At 41.6% G+C, this 21,064-nt stretch overlaps 2 protein-coding genes across 2 annotated transcripts; both read right to left on the reverse strand.

Annotated features, from left to right (window-relative positions):
- Positions 1-1,261: 1,261 nt before the first annotated feature.
- Positions 1,262-5,340, reverse strand: LOC130202084 (uncharacterized). The gene is made up of 5 exons (XM_056427359.1): positions 5,144-5,340; positions 1,942-2,109; positions 1,851-1,866; positions 1,551-1,772; positions 1,262-1,474 (listed from the first exon to the last, which is right to left on the reverse strand). The coding sequence occupies exons 1-5, from the start codon at positions 5,338-5,340 to the stop codon at positions 1,262-1,264; spliced, it is 816 nt and encodes a 271-aa protein (XP_056283334.1).
- Positions 5,341-7,359: 2,019 nt separating this feature from the next.
- On the reverse strand, positions 7,360-19,555 carry heg1 (heart development protein with EGF-like domains 1). The gene is made up of 15 exons (XM_056427360.1): positions 19,135-19,555; positions 14,299-15,769; positions 13,957-14,071; positions 13,286-13,727; positions 12,829-12,942; positions 12,616-12,738; positions 12,379-12,482; positions 12,226-12,281; positions 11,653-11,813; positions 10,632-10,766; positions 10,295-10,337; positions 10,166-10,203; positions 9,920-10,007; positions 9,069-9,246; positions 7,360-8,881 (listed from the first exon to the last, which is right to left on the reverse strand). Exons 1-15 carry the CDS (start codon positions 19,403-19,405, stop codon positions 8,738-8,740), a joined length of 3,483 nt encoding a protein of 1,160 aa, XP_056283335.1. The 5' UTR covers positions 19,406-19,555; the 3' UTR covers positions 7,360-8,737.
- Positions 19,556-21,064: the final 1,509 nt, after the last annotated feature.

The following is a 21,064-nucleotide window of genomic DNA, read 5'->3' on the forward strand; positions in this document are numbered from 1 at the left end:
TCTGAATGTCATAATTATGTCGCCCACGTTTTAGTAACATGCATGGTTAGATTTTCTCATAATGATAAGTCTTCATAATTACATCCTAATCGTGAGTTAGTTATCTGAATCATATTACTAGTATTATATGTTGTATATATATACTAAGTCACAATAACTGAATATAGTTTTCGTTGATGAACGCATAGCACTTTCATTGAATAGCAACTACTAAAACTTACATTTTATTTCACAAACAGCTACTATAACAGCTGGTGCAGTTGCCTTGTGTAACTGGCTGCTATCACTCATCCAGTGCCAGCGAAAGAGGGCAGAAGAGCCCAGTGTTTGAGATTTGACTGGAAAAAGAGGACTCTCTTGTTTCGTTACAACTCTATGAATCCTGAACTGTTGACATGTCTGAAAACTCAAAAAGTAGCAGGAACCATGAAAGATTTAGGCCAACAACAAACTGATGAAGAAAATGTGGACCGATGTGACAGGATAACAAAACCACAAAACAATATGGGGATTTATTTAGTATAATTTGTTAAGTATATAACAACAACACAGACATCATTTAAACCATTAAAAATGTATACATGTGATAAATGTTTGATACATTTTAATATTGAGACTTAAATAAGAATTACAAAAGAAGCATACATATGTACTCCTTTACACAGAATGACATAATATTAATCAGTGAATTACATTAACTTTGGAGCTATTTGTCAAAAGAATTGGCACAATTCGACAACTGGTATTTCGCAATGCCATTTTATACATTTGGATCGTTTGACCCTTCTTATTTATAGTCTATGGATTGACCAGCATCAGAGGGGAAAATCATTGCCTTTTAACTGTATACATTTTACAACTGTTTCTTACTGTATGGTATTTTTAACATAATAAGTATGTCAACCCATCAAGCTTGTTAGAGAATTTATTGAACTCAGTTAGAGGTAACACATCACTTATTTGTACCTGTTTGAGGAATGAGGGTTGCAGAAATTAATGAATTTTAAAAAAGGACATTTTCTTATTGTATTTAAATATATTACTTGAATCTAACAATTTTCCAGCTGCAAAATTCTGAACCAATGCACATTAAAAATAGAAGTCAAGCAGTTACAAAGCTATATATATATATTAGTAATATTAGTAAAGATACAATTGTTTACATTTGAGGGGGCCTCTATATGTATATCACATGAAACAAACCTTTCACATACATCTGAGGTATAACGAGTTCCATATTTTAACAGAACATGTCAGGAGCTCAGAACTCCTCTGATAATGTTTCAAGCTTCAGGCGCAGCTCGCATACATGTTGATTGAAGTGTCTTATCTTTACCTCAGCAGAGCCCTGGTCTTCTGGTTTGAGCTTCAGCATCATCTTCTTCTTCAGACGGTTGTACGTGAGGTGCTTTGCACCACTGAGCTGCTCTAAGCCAGATGTGTGCTGCTCTCTGCCTGAATACAGCCTGACCAGCTCCCAGGTTGAACAAGGTGCCCGACATGTACAAGTTGATAACAGTAGAATCAGTAAAATTATACGTTTTCTTTACCAACTCCCCCCCAGGAAAATCATTGAACGCGGTCCAGATGGCACAGAACGTATACAGAACTCCCTGTAGGATGCCGGTGACGGTGACCCTCAACTGATTCCTTAACTGTGGACAGGACATACATTGTCCATTTGCTACCATGCGACGCATGTGTCCACCCAGGTAGAGTACAGTAGAACCACTGGACATCAACATAACACAGAAACAGCAAGCAAAGTGGACCTTTAGTATAGAAAACACAATGACAAACAAATTTCCCGAAAAATGTTCAAAAGGATTGTTCTCAGTGATGTGACGAACCTCTGTGGAATTGTTGCTGAATCCAAGTCCACAAAATTGAAGTAAACACATGGAGGTAAAGTACAAAAAACTGTAAATTCTCTCAGTAAACCAAATGCAGTAGATGATGGATTTGACATTCTTCTTCATCCAGATGAAGAAAGCTCTCTTTGCAGGTACAATCTGGCAGCAGTAGAAGAAGTTCAGCCAGACAGAGGAGGTCATACTCGTGTACATACCACAGACCATCACCAGATAGAATAATTGGGAAAGGATGTTGCTGTTAGAAAAGTCCACCACAATAATTGACACCACGTAAGTTATTGTACAGCAAATAAAGGACCCCAGGAGAAGCTTCAGAGGTTGTTTGATCCGTTCTCCAGGAAGTGGAAAGACCATACAAAACATGTAAAATGCAGTAGTCGCGATGCAAAAAAAAATTAACAAAATATTAATTATGTAATATGTTAGAAAGTCCATCTTTAATCTGTTTGCCTGTCCGTATTGGTGTCTTCTTCCCTTGTCGAGAGCTTACAAATAAAGCTTGTAAGGCTCTCCAACTCTATTCAATGTACTGAATCAGAGGTATTTGCATCGAAGGCAAATCAGAGTATTTAAATAAATCATATTCTTGGGAAATTGCCAAGAAAAAGGAATACAGACATTACTTCATGTTTTTATTTCATGGGTTGTTAACTATTTTACAACATGACTATTTGTGATTGTCTTTACAAAGTTGGTTTTGGTGATTTCAGCATGCACATCGACTCCTGTGAATGTAAAATAGCTCCAGAATTTCTGGACATGCTTGGATGCTTCAACTTTCCTTAGCATGTCAATTTCCCCACCCACAACCACCGCCACACCCTGGACCCGGTCTGCTCCACAGGACTCACCATCAATCACCTCTCTGGCTCTGACTTCACCATCTCCGAGCACCTAGCCATCGTCATGGACATTGACATACCCATGCCAGAACTCAAACAGAAGCACAACCCTCCGTCATATCAAGTCCATCTGCCCCTCATCCCTGTCAGCTTGTCTCACTGAAAAACTCTCCACCTCACAGACCTGGTCAACCTCTACACACTGTCCCCCTGCCTCCATCGGCGTTCCCGTCTCGACACCAGAAATGTCTCTTTCACCCACTCTCCCTGGTTCACACCTGAACTCCGCCTCATGAAATCCCGTAGAAGTCGACTAGAGCAACTCTCCAACAAAACCGACTGTAACTCTCATCCACGCCATGGACTACTGCAACAGCATCTTTTACGGCACATCCACCAAAACCATCAACAAGCTACAATACATCCAGAATTCAGCTGCTCGTCTGCTCTCCCACTCCCAGAGACCACATCACCCCAGTCCTTCAAAACAACCACTGGCTCCCCAACCAGCAAATAATCCAGTTCAAGAATCTCCTCTTCACATAGAAAGCCCTTCACTACCTCGCTCCCTCATACCTTTTTGACCTCCTGCGCCGACGCCCTCCCGCGACCTCCGATCTGCAGACGCCAACCTCCTTAACCCCCCTACTCTGTCCAAGCATCGGACCTGGGGGGACATGGCCTTCTCCGTCACTCCCCACTTTCAAAACAGCACTTAAAACTCACTGATTTTAATCAGCGTTTGACCTGTGATGCTAGTTTTGTATGTTTTTGTTTTATTTCTTACTGTTATGTCATCCCTCTTGTTTATTGTTGCTTCTATTGTTTTATTTTTTCCATGTTCGTTGCCTTAAATACCTTTTAAAGCGCCATGCAAATTAAATATATTACTAATATTATTATTGTTTAAACTTCAAAGAAACGCGGAGGAGAAATATGGATCAGATATGTATTTAGTGCTTATCATAAATGCATAGATCTTACATGGCAATATTTCCAACAGGTCATGAAGGTAAAATATTCAAGTTAATTTATTCAAGTATTTATGTGTATGTGATTGATGGAACGGTATTGTCATCATTCTTGATGTTTTGCCCTTTAATTACCTTTAGTGGTTTTGAGGATTTGCCAGAAAAAAACATGAAATAAAGAATCATTGTGAGAAATGACTTCTACCCAATTTAAATCTCTTCTAAAATTATGTTCCTGTATGTGTGTGTGTGTGTGTGTGTCTATGTGCCTGTGTGTGCAAATTGCCTCGTGACAAATTCCCAAAATGGAAACAAATTAGCATATTTTCTAAAATATGGACCAATTTATCTAAAATGCGAAAATAATGTTGTGTGATAGCAAATGTCAGAATGTTTCCATTCTTTCTGACTCAACATTTACATATTTTTGGCAAACTACTTTCCACTCATGGAGCAACTTTGTTCTAGTTATCCTCATTATGTTAACCATTGACATGTCTGAAAACTCCAAAAGTAACCTAATAAATAAATTAATAAAGTAAATTAATAATTTATTCATTCAAACTATGAAACATGAATACATGTGATTACTGTTAGATACATGTGAATAATGAGACACAGTAAACTTGGCTCTTACCTAAGAATTAAAAAGAAGCATACATATTTACTCCATTACACAGAATCACACAACTTAATATAAATCAATAAAATACATAAACTTTGCAGGCACAATTCAACAACTGGTATTTCGCAATGCCATTTTCATACATTTCTTAAATCGTTCATGGTAGATTTCAACATTTCCAACGGATCCTGAATGTATTATTTTGGATCGTTTAACCCTTCTTATTTATAGTCTATGGTCAAAACCTCTGTCAGCAACAAAGGGGAAAAATCATTGATAGAAATATATATTTCTATTTCTTTTTTGGGGGAATATTATTATTTATTTGAATATATTACTTGAATCTGACAGTTTTACAGGTGCTAAATTCTGAATGAATGCATATGAAAAGCAGGAATCAAGCATTTACACAGCTGTACATATCTAATATATATTAATGAAGATATCATTGTTTACAGTTGAGGGGGCATCTAATGTACACAACATAAAACAAACCTTTCACATACATCTGAAGTATAACTAGTTCCATATTTTAACAGAACATGTCAGGAGCTCAGAACTCCTCTGATAATGTTTCAAGCTTCAGGCGCAGCTCGCATACATGTTGATTGAAGTGTCTTATCTTTACCTCAGCAGAGCCCTGGTCTTCTGGTTTGAGCTTCAGCATCATCTTCTTCGTCAGACGGTTGTACGTGAGGTGCTTTGCACCACTGAGCTGCTCTAAGCCAGATGTGTGCTGCTCTCTGCCTGAATACAGCCTGACCAGCTCCCAGGTTGAACAAGGTGCCCGACATGTACAAGTTGATAACAGTAGAATCGGTAGCAGAGTACAATACAATGCCCCCAGGAAAAGCACTGAACGTGATCCAGATGGCACAGAACGTATACAGAACTCCCTGTAGGATGCCGGTGACGGTGACCCTCAACTGATTCCTTAACTGTGGACAGGATAGACTTTGTCCATTTGCGACCATGCGACGCATGTGTCCACCCAGGTAGAGTACAGTAGAACCACTGGACATCAACATAACACACAAACAGAAAGCAAAGTGGACCTTCAGTATAGAAAACACAATGACAGAAAAATATTTTTCAAAATATTTCTGAACATCGTTCTCAGTGATGCCATTCTGAACCTCTGTGGAATTGTTGCTGAATCCACCAAAATCAAGGAGTAAATACATGTAGGTTATGTCCAACAAACTGTAAATTCTCTCAGTAAACCAAATGCAGTAGATGATGGATTTGACATTCTTCTTAATCCAGATGAAGAAAGCTCTCTTTGCAGGTACAATCTGGCAGCAGTAGAAGAAGTTCAGCCAGACAGAGGAGGTCATACTCGTGGACACACAAGAGACCATAAACGCATAGGATAATCTGAACATTTGGAAGGTGCGACTTGAGTTCAGCGCGATATCTGACACAGTGTAAGTTATTGTACAGCAAATAAAGGACCACAGGAGAAGCTTCAGAGGTTGTTTGATCCGTTCTCCAGGAAGTGGAAAGACCATACAAAACATGTAAAATGCAGTAGTCGCGATGCAAAAAAAAATTAAAAAAATAGTAATTATGTAATATGTTAGAAAGTCCATCTTTAATCTGTTTGCCTGTCCGTATTGGTGTCTTCTTCCCTTGTCGAGAGCTTACAAATAAAGCTTGTAAGGCTCTCCAACTCTATTCAATGTACTGAATCAGAGGTATTTGCATCGAAGGCAAATCAGGGTATTTAAATAAATCATATTCTTGGGAAATCGCTTAGAAAAAGGAATACAGACATTACTTCATGTTTTTATGTCATGGGTTGATAACTATTTTACAACATGACTATTTGTGATTGTCTTTGCAAAGTTGATTTGTTTGTAGAAAGTTACAGAATACAGTGTCTGAAATGATTTGGAGGATTTTCCGGAATAAAACATGACTTGAACAATCATTGTGAAAAGTGATATTTCTGCCTGATTAAAATATATTCTATGTGTGTGTAGTAAGTTATACCAACATGCCCTCTTGGAAACAACTTCATGCAGCTCTTTAAGAAATAAAGAGTAGGTCGGTAATATAAGTCTTAACCTGAATTCATGTATATAAAAACAGAAATCAAGTATTTTCCGATCTGCGAATATAATTTATATCAACGAGAAAGAAAAAACTGTAGAAAAACTAAATTGAGTACTTGTGAGGAATATGCGTTGTGAGCTTGTCATCTTAATGAAGACAGCACAATAGCTAACAACAGGTCAGTTATTTGTACAGCAAATCATCACGATGTTGAACATAGCAACAGGCCGTGTTAGGCCACAGGTTAGAAGGTCCAGTCTAATGTTTGAGTCCCGCTCAGGCTTCACCCTCTGAAGTCTGCTGTCCTTTGGAGAAGCTGCTGACTCATTTGTCAGGGTCTTCTTCCCTTGTGGGGCTCTTCCAGACAAAACATCCGAGATACTCCAACTCTGAGCAATGTAGCAAATCTGAGCTATTTGTATCATATGCAAATTAAAATATGGAAATAAAAGGTGTTTCTGCTGATCCCATAGAGATAAGTATACATTCATGTATCCATGTTTTTATAATCGTTTACAGCATGATTATTTGCACGGGGGAACTCCAGGGATTTAGTATTATACTTGTGGAGACTATCACTGTGTTAATGTTATTTTTAAAACGCTTCATATTTGTAGTGATTACTTTATCTTATATCAATTCATTATTAGTAACAAATAGAAGAGATAGGGTGACAACTGAATTGTTAGTTTTAAGTACTGCAAAGAGAACCAAAACATTGGGCCTGTAGCAGCATTTTGATCGTAAAAACAGACTTCAGCATGTTTTAAATCATTTGACATAACATGACCTTTTTCACAAATAAATAATAAAGACTTGTGTTCGAACAAATTCTCCTGTTATAGGCATTGAGCATTCAGTAAATGTGCAATAACACTTTGTTGAAACTATTTTAACCTGTATAAAGTCAAACTCAAACTGTTATATAATAGTAAATATTAAAGTTATCCAAAAATAAAAAATAAATGACAAGGGAGTGTTAGAAAAACTGCCGTGCAAATCTTTTTATTTAAATAAGCACATCTGACTAAAACGCCAGAAACAGATGCCATAAACACAAAGACAAAAACAGTCACATAAAAATAATACTTCATGTCAGAAATAGCAAACTAATTATGATACAGCTTTACATTCTTTGCAGTCATTGACAGTTGTGATCCTCGTGGTAGTTAATTACCACACACACACACACACACACACACACACACGCACACGCACACGCACACGCACACGCACACGCACACGCATCCCTCTTCAGTCCGTCAGTGTGTATATGAGATGTCCAGTATGCTACATGTCAAGGACGTGGACATATAGGAAATAAATACATGTTGGCACCAAAATTCAAATTGTTTCATCAGTTTAAACAGAACTTTGTGCATCCTTCAGTGGTTTGTCATCGTCTGCTTCCATCAACACTTCATTCTTAGACTATTATCTGAGAAGAAACTGAATATTTTCAAATCACAGCAGTGGCACGCACATTTTCATATTCCAGCACTTAAATGACCATGTCAATGTTTTTGCATGTTCTAGTCTATTTGCTACACTCCACAAACACTTCACATCACTGCTGGTTCCTTGTTTGTTCTTAATCTGTGTTGTTTCTCTACATCCCAGAGATTAATAATCACAATAAATCACATTCCTGTCTGTGAGCACAGTGACTGAACACAGTGAAGCCCTTGTCTGCTTGGAATCATCGTGCATCAACGCAGTTGAGATTTGTTAAGCAGATCTGCACTGCGTCATCAGGGAGCAAATCGGATTGTTTACTTTCAGGAAAAATCTACCTCAAGCACGTTTAGAGCGTCTGCATATTGCTTTTCATCCCACGGTGAGGAAGTGAGTCAGCAGCCGCCTGTGAGGCATGACAAAACAAATTAAACTGTCAACACAGCAGCAACACAATGTGTGAGATAAAGTAAATGAGCTAAAACATGCAAAATACTGAAATGGTCACACAATGACACGAGGGAAACATTTTACTTGCAAAAAAGTTGCACTTACATAAAACGCCCACGCGCACACGCACACACCAGCATTTACATAGTTAAGTGTGCAGCCCTACAGATGATCAACTGGGCTCTAAGTGTGACATCAAGTGTAACATGTTTTGTATTTTACTTTTATCTTACTTGTATACTTCTATATCTTTCATCCCTGTTTCTTATATTTTGCGTTTTGTTTTTTATTCTTGTGTGTTGCTGCTACTGTCACGACAAATTTCCCCTTGGGGATTAATAAAGTATATATCTATCTATCTATCTATCATATCAGATCACACAATTTATAATTTAAGAGACAGTAAGTTTATGTGTATGTGTATGTGTGTGTGTGTGTATGTCTGTGTTTTTTTAAGGTTAGTTAGAAGTAGTCTCGTCTTCGTGAATCGTCACTGATGAAGGAGGGGTTCCACTGGGCGGGGTAGATGCACGAATGGCGAGAGCCCGGCAGACCCGTGAACGGATACAGGCCGTTTCTCTCAAGGTCTGAGTTCCGCAACGCAGGCTGAGGAGAAGAGCACAGTAAGAGAGAAAATGTGTAAGAGGCAGTGAACGGTTTCTTCTCTACCGATAAATTCGGAGTAAAGATTCATCAGCTCTAACTCAACGAACAAACAAATGCGTCACTTGAACAATGAAGACAAATCCAGCAGTGGGAGATGAAGCTAGAGTAGCGTTGGACGTCTCCTTACAGAGTAGTAAATGTCCGTCATCTGCAGCAGGTTCTTGGTGCTGCCGTTCTCTTGCATCTCGATGGTCTCCCTGCCCCACTCCGTGGAGATGCGGTTATTTTTGGGGAAGTCTGTGTATGGGGACATCTGCAGGTCTCCACTCTTGAAGATGATCTTGTTGATGTCATTCTTGTCTTTCCTTTAAGATCAAACATTAAAAAAAGTCAAACCTGCCAAACGTCACCAGCATTTTTCCATTCACCAAACCCCTGAAAGCAAAGAAGCTGTGTGTCGCGGATGAACTTTAGCCTTTAAGTGACTAAATGTTCGGCGAATTGATAATTGCACTTGTTGTATAATAGGACTTTTTGTTTGGTATTCATCAACAAACTAATACTGTTAAGCAAGGCAGATTACTACTTTAGTATCTGTCATGAGGTGTCACGGATGTCACAGCGAGAGAGGACGCAAATGCTGACATAACTTCTGCAAAACCAATATTTAATTTCCACAAACTAGACAGGATGAAAAAAGCAGACCAAACGGTACGAAGCCACCACTGGGGAATGAGACAACAGGGTTTACATACACAGGCAGGCGGAGGTGATTGGACAACGGGAACGAGACACAGGTGGACACAATGAGGGCGTGGCCAGCAATCACACAGAAGGAAACAATCAGGACCAGGGCAGACAATCACAGGGAGACAAGACGACACAAGAACTTCAAAACAAGACACAAAACAAGACACAAACTCCGGGTCGTGACAGTATCAAGGAAATGTCAGTTTTAGACCTGGAGATAAATTACACTGCAAACCAAGAGTTTAGTTACCACGTGTTGTACTAACAATAGCATAAGATAAGTCTTACTTGCAACAGGTGACAATGAGAGCAATGATGAGCATGAGGAGCAGAGCGCCTCCTGCAGGTGACACCACGATCGCGATCAGCTTGTAAACTGCAACGTCAAATAACAACATATTAAATGCTACACTTTAAAAACCACAGTGAAGATCATTAGAGCAAATTTGTATTTAGTTCACAAAATATATCTTTCATTGAAGATACATGTTTTATAGTATGCCTGTTCAATGCCTGATTTTTAAGACCACTTACAGTTTCCACAGTTGAATCCCCCAAATCCAAACATGCACCTGAAAAGTAGAAACAGAATCTGCAGTGAGAAAGTGGAGTAAAATCCCTTTATCAGTTCTGTTCGGAGAAATGTAATCAAGTTGAACTTACGAAACACAGGTGCCATTTTCCAGCTTGTAGCCATCGCCACATTCTGAAATAAGACGTTTTGTTCAGAAAGAGTCCAATTCAAGTTTGGTAAAAGCAGTTTCAAAGCCAATATTGTTTTTCTGATATGCTTTGGGCTTCATTTCTCTGAGTTTCATGTGAAATATTCGTGTACATTTTGTTGAGAAAGCATTTACGTTGTCGTCATTTGAATCAGGTTAATTTCATCTTTCATCATATTATAATATGCACCTTTTATTGTCATTGTTGCATTCAGACATTTAAAAAAAACACACACACATGCACTCACAGAAAGTAGACAAGCACACACTTAGCTCACCTAAGCAGGACAGGTCATCGGGGTCGTGTTTGTAGTAACCTTGCAGACACCGGCAGTTGGCTGTGCCGCTGTTGTCGGTGCAGGTGGAGCGCTCTGCATCACACTGAGTCCTCTGGGCCACACACAGACTTTCCACTGGAACACAGTGTGGACACAATTAATTAATCAATTAATATGCTCATAAAACACAGAGGAAGCTGCCTTGTTTGCTTCAACTTGCTATTAGGTTTTATCTCACGTGGAAGTCAGATGTTATTAAGAACTAAGAACATAGATCACATGACTCCTGTGTTCGCTGCTCTCCACTGGCTCCCTGTAAAATCGAGAATCACATTTAAAATTCTTCTCCTCACCGAGAAAGCCTTGATTGGTGATGCCCCATCATGTCTTAAGGAGCTAGTAGTACCATATTGCCCCACTAGAGGGCTGCGCTCACTAAATGCGAGGCTACTTGGTTTTCTCTGGAGAGGGATCCTCCTCTGTGGCTCTCCTGAAGGTTTCTCCCCTTTTTTTCCCTGTGAAAGGTTTTATTCTATTTTTGGGAGTTTTTCCTGATCCGATGTGAGGTCCTGGGAGAGGGATGTCGTATGTGTACAGATTTTAAAGCCCTGTGAGGCAAATTTGTAATTTGTGATATTGGGCTACATAAAATAAACTGAATTGAATTGAAGTTGTCCTTCACAACAACCATCTTGCATAAATGTTTTCTGTATGTGTGAGCTCATAGTGAGCTTATTGTCGTGAGGTATGGTTTTGTACACATGTGCTTTGCTGCTATGGTAAGATTAATTGAAGCAATTGTGAAATATAGATTTTGAGTGATGTAAAGATGTAACTGTGGGACCTGTCTATGGCTAAATGGTGCCCTCTAGTGTCTGTAAACACATTGACAGCTACATTTGGTAAACTGTCATCAAAAACATTCGAAGTAGGCCAGTTAAAAACTGTTTTAAGTTTGGCTAAAATGAGCGAAAGTAAACCTTATGATTACGATCAATCAGTAGCTTTCACGCTGTATTACCGTGGTAACTGAGCTGGTGGTGCAGGACCATCCGGCAGTGGGCCACTGCGGAGCTGCAGTTGCTGAGCGACATCTGGATGCTGTTGTAGACCTCTGTGCTCGTCACATCAGTGGTAATGGAAAACATATTGACAGCTGAGATACGAACCCCGTCCTCTCCTCTGTGGGGAAGAGATCAGAGGTCAGCACACAGGTAATGTTGCATCATTCAATAAAGAAATGTGATTGCTGGTGGGGTAAATATAATTGAAACCACTTTGTACTTTTGTGATTATGTACCAAACAATACAAAATGATCACAATTACATGTACAGCCCAAAATCACAAATTTGCCTCAGAGGGCTTTACAATCTGTACAGCATACAACATCCTCTGTCCCAGGACCCACGCATCAGAAAAGGAAAAACTCCCCCAAAAGCCCCTTTAACAGGGAAACAAAAGAAACTTCCGGTAGAGCCACAGAGGAGGGATCCCTTTCCTAGGATGCCCAGAAGTGCTATCAATGCCATTTGTACAGAATGAACAACTTGATAGAATAACTATCTGAATGGTTTCGTGATGGCAAGGACTTACTTCTTCATCAGCGTTGAGCGGCTGTATCCTCGGAGGACTGACAAAGAAGCATTGAGCTGAGGTGGAGACAGGAAGAGAGGAATACACATAAGCCCACTTGAGTATTTCTCATGAATGAGCAGAGACAATGCAGTGGTGTGGACTGCCTCTCACCAGCTGGATGATCTCTCTCTGGATCTCATGCATGGTGGCGCTCTTGAAGATAACAGGGTCATGAGGCAGTCTGTCAACACTGAAAGTTCCCAGAAACGCCTTTGCTGTGGAAGAGAAATATACTGTCAGTAAATCAAAAGAACCGACTTTGTGTTCACGTCCACATTTTGTTTGCATATTTCCGACATCCGTGATTGAATTGTTGTTTTTTTGGTCAGGTATTAAAGGGGGTGTTACCTCTGGTGCACGTGCGTCCATCCTGCAGGTCGAACCCGAGCGGACATTCACAGCTAAAGGAACCTCGTGTGTTGACACACCTGGACCCGACGGGGCAGGGATCCCTCTCACACTCGTCCACATCTGGACACACATACATGCTGGTATTACAATACACAAGTTAAAGTAGCATGCGTGCTGACAATGTTGTTGTTGCAGAGGAAGGAAGCTCACCCTGGTTGCAGGTCGGCCCTGTCCATGCCTGCTGACAGCGGCAGGTGAATTGATGCCCCTTATAGCTCACACACATCCCTCCGTTCATACAAGGGTTGGACACACAAGCGTCTCCTGAGAGATATAAAGTATTTGTACCATACAATAGAAACAAATGTAACCATAAAAAAAGTTTTAAAACAGTGGAATTATTTGACGCCAACATTCATCACGTCTTATCAACCTCATCATGTGAATTGAGCTAATTTAGGTATTTATTTCTATTTTTTGTAATAGCTGTGCTTCTTTTACATTTGATATTATATGAAGCTTTCATCTGTCGTCAAATCTGTCATGTGATCTGGAAGTGTCACGCTGTTTGGGTTCACAGCGACAAAAGAGAGTCACACTTTGTTGCTGTGAAGACAGAACGTCAAGGAGGTTCACTTCAAACGAAGGAAGAGTGTAAACCACTGACTTGGGGGTGCTGGTGCCTTGGTGGGTGGTGGCGTGCCCACCAGCTCTGTCGTTCCTCTCTCCGTCTGTCTCCCTGTGGTCTGCAGCTGCGCCGTACTTTTGGTTGAGGCGATGCGGGTGGAGGTGGCGGTGACGTGAGGGCGACGAGTCGTGGCGATTCCTGAAGTGCCTGAGCTTGTTTCTGTCTGCAGCTCGGTGGCGTTTGTGGGGTTAGCCGTCCGAGTTGGGGGCTCCGGAGTTTGGCTGGGTGACGAGTGGCGAGTATGCTGCGCTGCAGAGGTCAGAAGGGCCAAGGTGGAGGATGTGGAGGAGGATGTCGTGTGCGGGATGGTGGCCTCGGTAGGTGACCCTGGGGTGGAGCTGCGAGCGGAGCTGATAAACATGGAGGGTGAGGTTGCAGCTACGAGAGGAGGGGTGGTGGGGTTGGTGGTGGTGGTGGTGGTGGGGTTGGTGGTGTTGGTGGTGGTGGGGTTGGTGGTGGTGATGGTGGTGGGGTTGGTGGTGGGGTTGGTGGTGGTGGTGGTGGTGGGGTTGGTGGTGGGGTTGGTGGTGTTGGTGGTGGTGGGGTTGGTGGGTGGTGGTGGTGGTGGTGGGGTTGGTGGTGGGGTTGGTGGTGGTGGGTTTGGTGGTGGTGGTGGTGGTGGTGGTGGTGGGGTTGGTGGTGGTGGTGGTGGGGTTGGTGGTGGTGGTGGTGGTGGGGTTGGTGGTGGTGGGGTTGGTGGTGGTGGTGGCATTGGTGGTGGTGGACGCAGTGGCTTTGAAAGGGTCTTCCTCTGTTATCTGTGATCTGTTAGAGATAACTGTTTTTGAATCCAATATATTACAGAATGACAATTTTTGAAAAGACAATTTGCTAAAGTTTTCATCTCGAATAAACAATATTTCTAAATAATAACAACATATTTTAAAATAATAATAATAATTTCTACTCTGTGCTGTCGTGCTTGCGCAACAACATAATACCTTTCCACGAACCATTGTCCTATCTTCTATTTAATTATTGTAAAAACCTACCTTTCAGTCACAGTGACAGGTGTGCTGGTGAGGAAGACCTCAGTAACCATCACCGGTGTGTCCGTCAGAGAGGCGTCTGCTTCAGACGGACTGCTGCTGACTGTCGGTGTCGCTGTGGACAGACCCACGCCCACGCTGTCCCCACTGGTCGGGGATGAAACCCCCTCAGTACCCTCCTGGTTCTGAGTGCTGGATCTGTGAGCGATGGTGGAGGCCTCAGTGGAGGTTGTGACACTCGAGGCCGACCCCTGCTCCGTCCCTGAGATGTCAGTGGGGCCTTGTGCAGGTGAGGTGACAGTAGCTATGGAGGTAAAGGACACTGTGGATTGGTCAGTGCTGGGCTCAGTCACTCTGAGAGGTGGTGTTGAGTCTGAGGTCTCCTCTGATGTGGAGGTGTATTGACGATGGCTTGCATTAGGTTGTCCGGTTAAACTTTGGGTTCCTCGGGACCCCCCTGTGCTCCCCGTCTCTGGAAATAGCCCCTTAAAGGAGTGGGTCATGTGTTGGTCTGTTGTTTCCCGTCTGTCGGTCCTTGTGGACGGGGAGCTCTGGGTATAGTCCTCAGTCTCTGTAGACCGAGCAGGAACACCCCAGGTGGAGGGGGGCTGATGGGAGTTGGAGTCCTCTGTAAAGGCGGAGGAGGTGCTGTTGCTGGAAGAGGAGGTGACGGACAGCAGGGTCCTCTCCCCGGCGCGGCTGATGGTGGTGGAGGTGTCGGTGTGGACGGCATCTCCGAGCTGGAGGGTGGTGTGTGGGCTGTCCTGGAGGAGTCTGGCCTCCTCTGTCGACATCCACGAAGTAGCCTCCCAGGACCCAGCAGGGGAGGAGTCCGAGACCTGGTCTGTGTTTGTCATGTTCTTTTGGTCCCTGCTGCTACTGCTACTGCTACTACTACTACTACCACCACTACTACCACTAGTACTACTAATACTACTACTACCACTAGTAGTACTACTACTACTACTACTACTACCACCACCACTACTACCACTAGTACTACTAATACTACTACTACCACTAGTAGTACTACTACTACTACTACCACCACTACCACTAGTACTACTAATACTACTACTACCACTAGTAGTACTACTACTACTACTACTACTACCACCACTACTACCACTAGTACTACTACCACCACTACTACCACTAGTAATACTAATACTACTACTACCACTAGTAGTACTACTACTACTACTACCACCACTACTACCACTAGTACTACTAATACTACGACTACCACTACTGATACTACTACTACTACTACGACTACTACTACCACTACTACTGATACTACTGCTACTACTGCTGCTACTAATACTACTGCTGTCGCTACTACTACTACTACTACTACTACTGCTTTCAGTCGTGGCTACAGCTAAGGTGGAGGTCAGTGGTTCAGTAGACTGACTAACGTCCTCTAGTGACCCGCTGCTTGTTTCCGTGAAGGTTGTTATCCGTTCAGTGTCTGTGGAAATAGAAACAAATAAAAGTAGAAATAAGTAACATTATCAATTATGCTTTTTTATATCACTGTACATTGAACATGTTTGACTTTAGACAGTGTAGTAAACTGTTGTTCAACAAAAAGTCAAGTGGGGTGATGGCATTTTCTTTTTACTATTTCCAAACACCAGACAACAATCCATCTCTTGACATTTTCACTGGCTGGATGTAAACTCCTTTACCTTGTCATAAAAGTCATGATTACACGAGGAATTGTTTGTGTGTTTTGAAAGTAGCTATGTCCGCAAATCAGAGAACATTAGATCTCAGCAGGTCAATGGCAATACGGGCCACGAGCCCAATGTTATGTGAACTATGTAACTTAGTGCCGAGGCTGATGTTAACTTCTTTAAAAACATGAATAAACAATATCCGTGGTCTGGCTGTTTCTGTACTTTCATTTCGATAACTGTGCATATTGTGGCTCACTTCCAGCTGTGGCCACCAGAGGCTGCGTCTGTCCGGATGGACTGCGGAACAGGGGAAGATGTTGTCAGGAGAAACATTGCTTGCTGCAGAGGCAATGCATGTTGTGTGGAGAACAATTGGCAGCCCGACTCGTCGGCATGAACAAAGGCTTGAGGTACTAAATATGGCGTTGACGGCCTCCCTTGGGAATTGGCCATTTCCTTCCTAAAGCTGAGTGAGCACAAGGCACTGGCAGACAAATGTCACCATGTTCAGCGTCAGAGGACAGTTGTTGTTTTTAGCCTGGCACAAAATGTTTTTTGAAAAGGGACCCACGCACTAGTGACTGACAGTTGATAGTGGAGATAAAAACCAAAGACTAGATAGCGATGATGACATGCAAACAAAGGTCACCAATAGGAATCAACCTGCAGGGTTGTTACAATTCGACAGTGTGGGACGCCTCTAAAGACCACTGTCAAGTGTAAATAAAGCTGTATTGTTGGTTGCAAAACAGTGAATATGTTTGATACCAACTCACTACTTTAAAGCTGTCATGACAACATTGACATATAATAATTTGTTTATGTAGACAAGGTGAAAACACGTCCATAGAGTTGCCTTCATTCCCCCAACCAGCCGACATTAGCCTTCAATCGGACATGTTTTAGTTTCATATTTACTCTCATGTTGTCCTCGTGCTCCAAGCTGTCCACAAGCTAACTTTGTTTCATAGTTGTTTGATGCAGAGCAAGTTGTGTAGAGTAGCAGAGTTTCTTTCGGCTGTGGTTGGATATAAACCCGCCATGAGAGCGTGAGACTTAATTGAGGTTGTGGGCCATAAAAACATCATAATGAGTTGGGAGACTCTAAAATGCATCATAGAGCTGAGGGGAAACGCAGAGCTGGGTGATAATTATCTGTGGATTCATCACTATTCCTGACACAACTAGTGAGAATAAAGAGAAGTCTTAAAGTATTAAGTGCATGTGAGAGAAAAAAAAAAATTTAACGCGAGTTTTTCTTTCTTTCTCTGCCCATCACTGATGCTGTGCCGTCTGACAGCCTGTTACCGGGCCCGCCTCCAGCCTCCCAGAACTGTAACAACAGCACTCAGAGGCTGAGACAGCGGTACTGGACAGCCTCCTGACAGCCAACACACACACAGCCACCAGCAGCCACCAACGGAGGGGAGAGTTCAGCTGCAGAACAGCCCCGTCCACTGGGAGTCTGTGAGGAGAACTGGGCCACTGGATATTTTTCTCTCTCACTTCCTCTGCATGTGTCTCTCTCATTATTTAATTTTTTCTCTCTGGATAAAGTCCGGGCAACAAAACTCAGACAGGAACGTGGTGTTGGCAACAAGAGAGGGACACTCCCAGATTCTCTGCTGTTTATCTCTCGGCTCTCAACTATTAACACCAGAAGCATCTTACTGTCAGCAAATGCAGTTGTGTTATCATATTGATGAGCATGGACGCTGCAATGAGGTTGTGATTATGTTGGTTGATGTTTTATTGCCTAGAGAATAAGTCATTTGATGCTGTGTAAATGTGTAATAGTCAGTGACTACATATTGAGCTGTATTTGTCACCTGATGACTGTGACCCGGAGACCTGGTTCGGAACAGGAAAGGTGGATCTGGGTGAAATCAGTGTGAGGACAGTGAATCATATCCACTTTATCTTCAGAGGGAGCATTTCAGACTCACATTGTCTTCCCTGAATAGTTCTGGGCAGCTCCCAGTCTGAATGGATCAGGCGTAACGGAAACCAAGCAAAAATCTCACTGGACAAAAACAAAATCTTCACTATGGCCGACTTAAGTCATTCCTGACATCACTGTTAACTTGTAGGAAGTATAGCCTGTAATCACAACTTGTTTATGTCTTTATGTTTATAAATGCAGAATACTCCGGGTTCACTTTAGATTCATATGTAGCAGCAAATGACACAGTATGTCGTAGTCTCGCTGGAAGAGGAGCCCATTCATTGACACAGTATCCATAGTTTAATACATCACTACAATTAATAAATTATAGCATAAGTGAGAGACATATGTAGAAAGGTTTTTATGTTTTCATTACAAAACTTCTGTATGTACCTAATGTGCTGCACGTCTATAATTAGTAGGATGGCAAACTGTAGCCTTAGTCGTGTTAATAGTAGTGGTAGTTAGTAGTAGTAGTCGTAGTATGTTAATAATAAGAGGATACCTTGTGAACCACATTTATGGATCAAGGTAACATGTTAACTATAATTCCACTATAAGTCTTATGTCAGTCTTCATAAAGGTAAAACAGTGAACTCCACATACAAAAGCACACAGTATGAGCCTTAAGAACATTTTTTAGATGAAAGTATAAATGAAACAATTAGTCGAGGAATTAATCAGCGGCAGAAAATGTATTTGCATCTGTCAACAAATCGTTCAATTCTATTTTAAAGCAAAAAATGCTAAAATAATTTCCTCATTCCAGCTTCTGAGATGTAATGATTTTCTGTTTTCCTCAGTCTTATAATAAATTGACGTTTAAATATGTAAACGTAGAGCCTTAGGGAATCTAAATTGACAATGTTTACATGACTCAAGCAATGGAGAAATTAAAAAACAAAAATATTGAAAGACAATAATTGATAGCTTTCAGCTCTACACTGATGCAAACTCAACAAAAAAGAGCCAAGCACTTGTTTCATGGCACTTTGTTATATCATTTAAACTAATTATGGCATGCAATGTTGAAAATGGCCTTTTTCATTCATGCAATTGTTATCATAAATGATCTTTGCTGGGGTATTCCTACTGTACACACCTATCCAACTCCAGCTTATGGCGCTATGGTTGAAGTGAAAAGAAGAACTATGTAACGTGTGGCGGTAAGTTGCACTTGTCGCGCCCGGCCACAGTGCGTGATCTTACCGACAGCAGCAGCAGCAGCGTGAGCCTCAGCGGTGTGTGTGAGCAGGACGTTCCTCTGTGATGGGGATAAACTCTCGCTGGAGTGTGAGGTTGACGTTTCATTGCTTTTCATGTTCCTGAGTTCATCTGTGGCGGTTGAATAAGAAAATCCTGCCGTGACCGGACCCGTGCTGTTGATGGTGGGGGAACCTGCCCCGAGGGGCCCCGGCAGACCCAGCAGGAGCACCGACAGAGACACACAGAGGACCGGATTCAAGAACCACGTTTCCATGATTTCCAAGACCCCCACACGGTCGCCGATTGTTTCCGTAAAGTCGAGTACAGGCCGGGGAGTCTCCCGGGGACACCATGGGAGGAGCGCTCCGGCTAGTAGCGAAGTTTCATAAGAATTAAATAAATCCTGGAGCAGGTCCGGAGGAGATCCGCGGCTCAGACGGCGGGGAACGGAAGATAACGGAGCCGAGGCAGCAGCCTATTATCACAGCGAAGGAGCCCGGGCTCCTCCTCCTCCTGCACACACACACACACACACACACACACACACACACACACACACACACACACACACACACACACACACACACACACACACACACACACACACACACACACACGCGCACACACGCACACAAACACGCGCACACACACAGACCACCACGAAGTGATAGTGTTTTTATTAAACCCATAGTAGACAATTCAACCCGGTGCTGCCTTCAGGTGTTGTCGGAATGTTCCCCTTCAGCCCCGAGAGACTTGGAGGTTTTGACAGATCGTTAATCTGCTCTGGATGATGATGGCAACTCATTTGTCATTTCCATGAACACTTTCCATTTCCATTAATTAAAAATGATGTAATAAAAAAATCTGAAGATAAACATGTTTGGTCAAGTCATATAATATATTAATATTATTTTAAATAATGACACTATCTCTTCATTATGACATGTCCTATTATTGAAACCATATTAGTACATTTTAAAGCCTTACTTTTGATTATCTGAGCCATTCAAATAAGATGTAAACACTTTTTAAAAATAAATGTGTTACTTTATTTGTTTACTTGGTGGGGAAGGGCTTGACATGGCTAAAAGGTTATTGAAGAATGACATTTTATTCTGCAGTATTTTAGACTTTTAAGGCAAAACAATATTATCAATAATACATTGTCTAAATACTGTATTCTTTTGACCTCTCTCACTTCATTATGGCGGTCTGTTAATGGATATTGACAATATTACAACAGACTCACTAAACTGGCGATGAAGGCCGGCTCCATCATGACATGATTGTCCATAGTGGATAACCCGGACCACCTTCTGCACCAGCTACTGCAGGGACAGCGGAACACGTCCTCCAACTGACTGCTTCAGCTCCGCTTCACAAGGACAGAGACAACTGCAATAAGACTGTATAATAAATCACCTCTGGCCAGAGCCTCCTCATATGAACATCTATAAACCTTGCACTGCTTCACTTTATACATTAGATACACTGTATAAACTTTCATTTTATTTATTTTTTATTTAAATTTCCTTTATTATTTAAATTCTTAAATGTCACTCCTTTTCATTTTATTGTATTGTATATTTAAACATGTTTGCTGCTGCTTCACTTAGTTTCCCCCTGGGTATGAATAAAGAAATATCCCATTCCATCCTTGACTTATGTCATTAGAGCTAAATGGTTGGTGAAAAGTAAAATAAGTGCATTTACATTACTGGAATACAAATACCACTATATTTAGCCTGAAATGTTCAGACCATACATGCTGCTGCTTTCTTGCCTTCATGACAAAAAGCACACATCACTGCTGCAAAGAGTATTTCCATATTTCAAGCCATCACTATTAATCTAAAACTGCTCTATTAAAGTGTAACACTCTGTTCAGTCCCATTCTTCAGCCAAAACATCTTGAGTGTTGTCTACTCTG

The sequence above is a fragment of the Pseudoliparis swirei genome, chromosome 2, assembly GCF_029220125.1.
Source record: "Pseudoliparis swirei isolate HS2019 ecotype Mariana Trench chromosome 2, NWPU_hadal_v1, whole genome shotgun sequence".
Taxonomy (NCBI): Eukaryota; Metazoa; Chordata; class Actinopteri; order Perciformes; family Liparidae; genus Pseudoliparis; species Pseudoliparis swirei.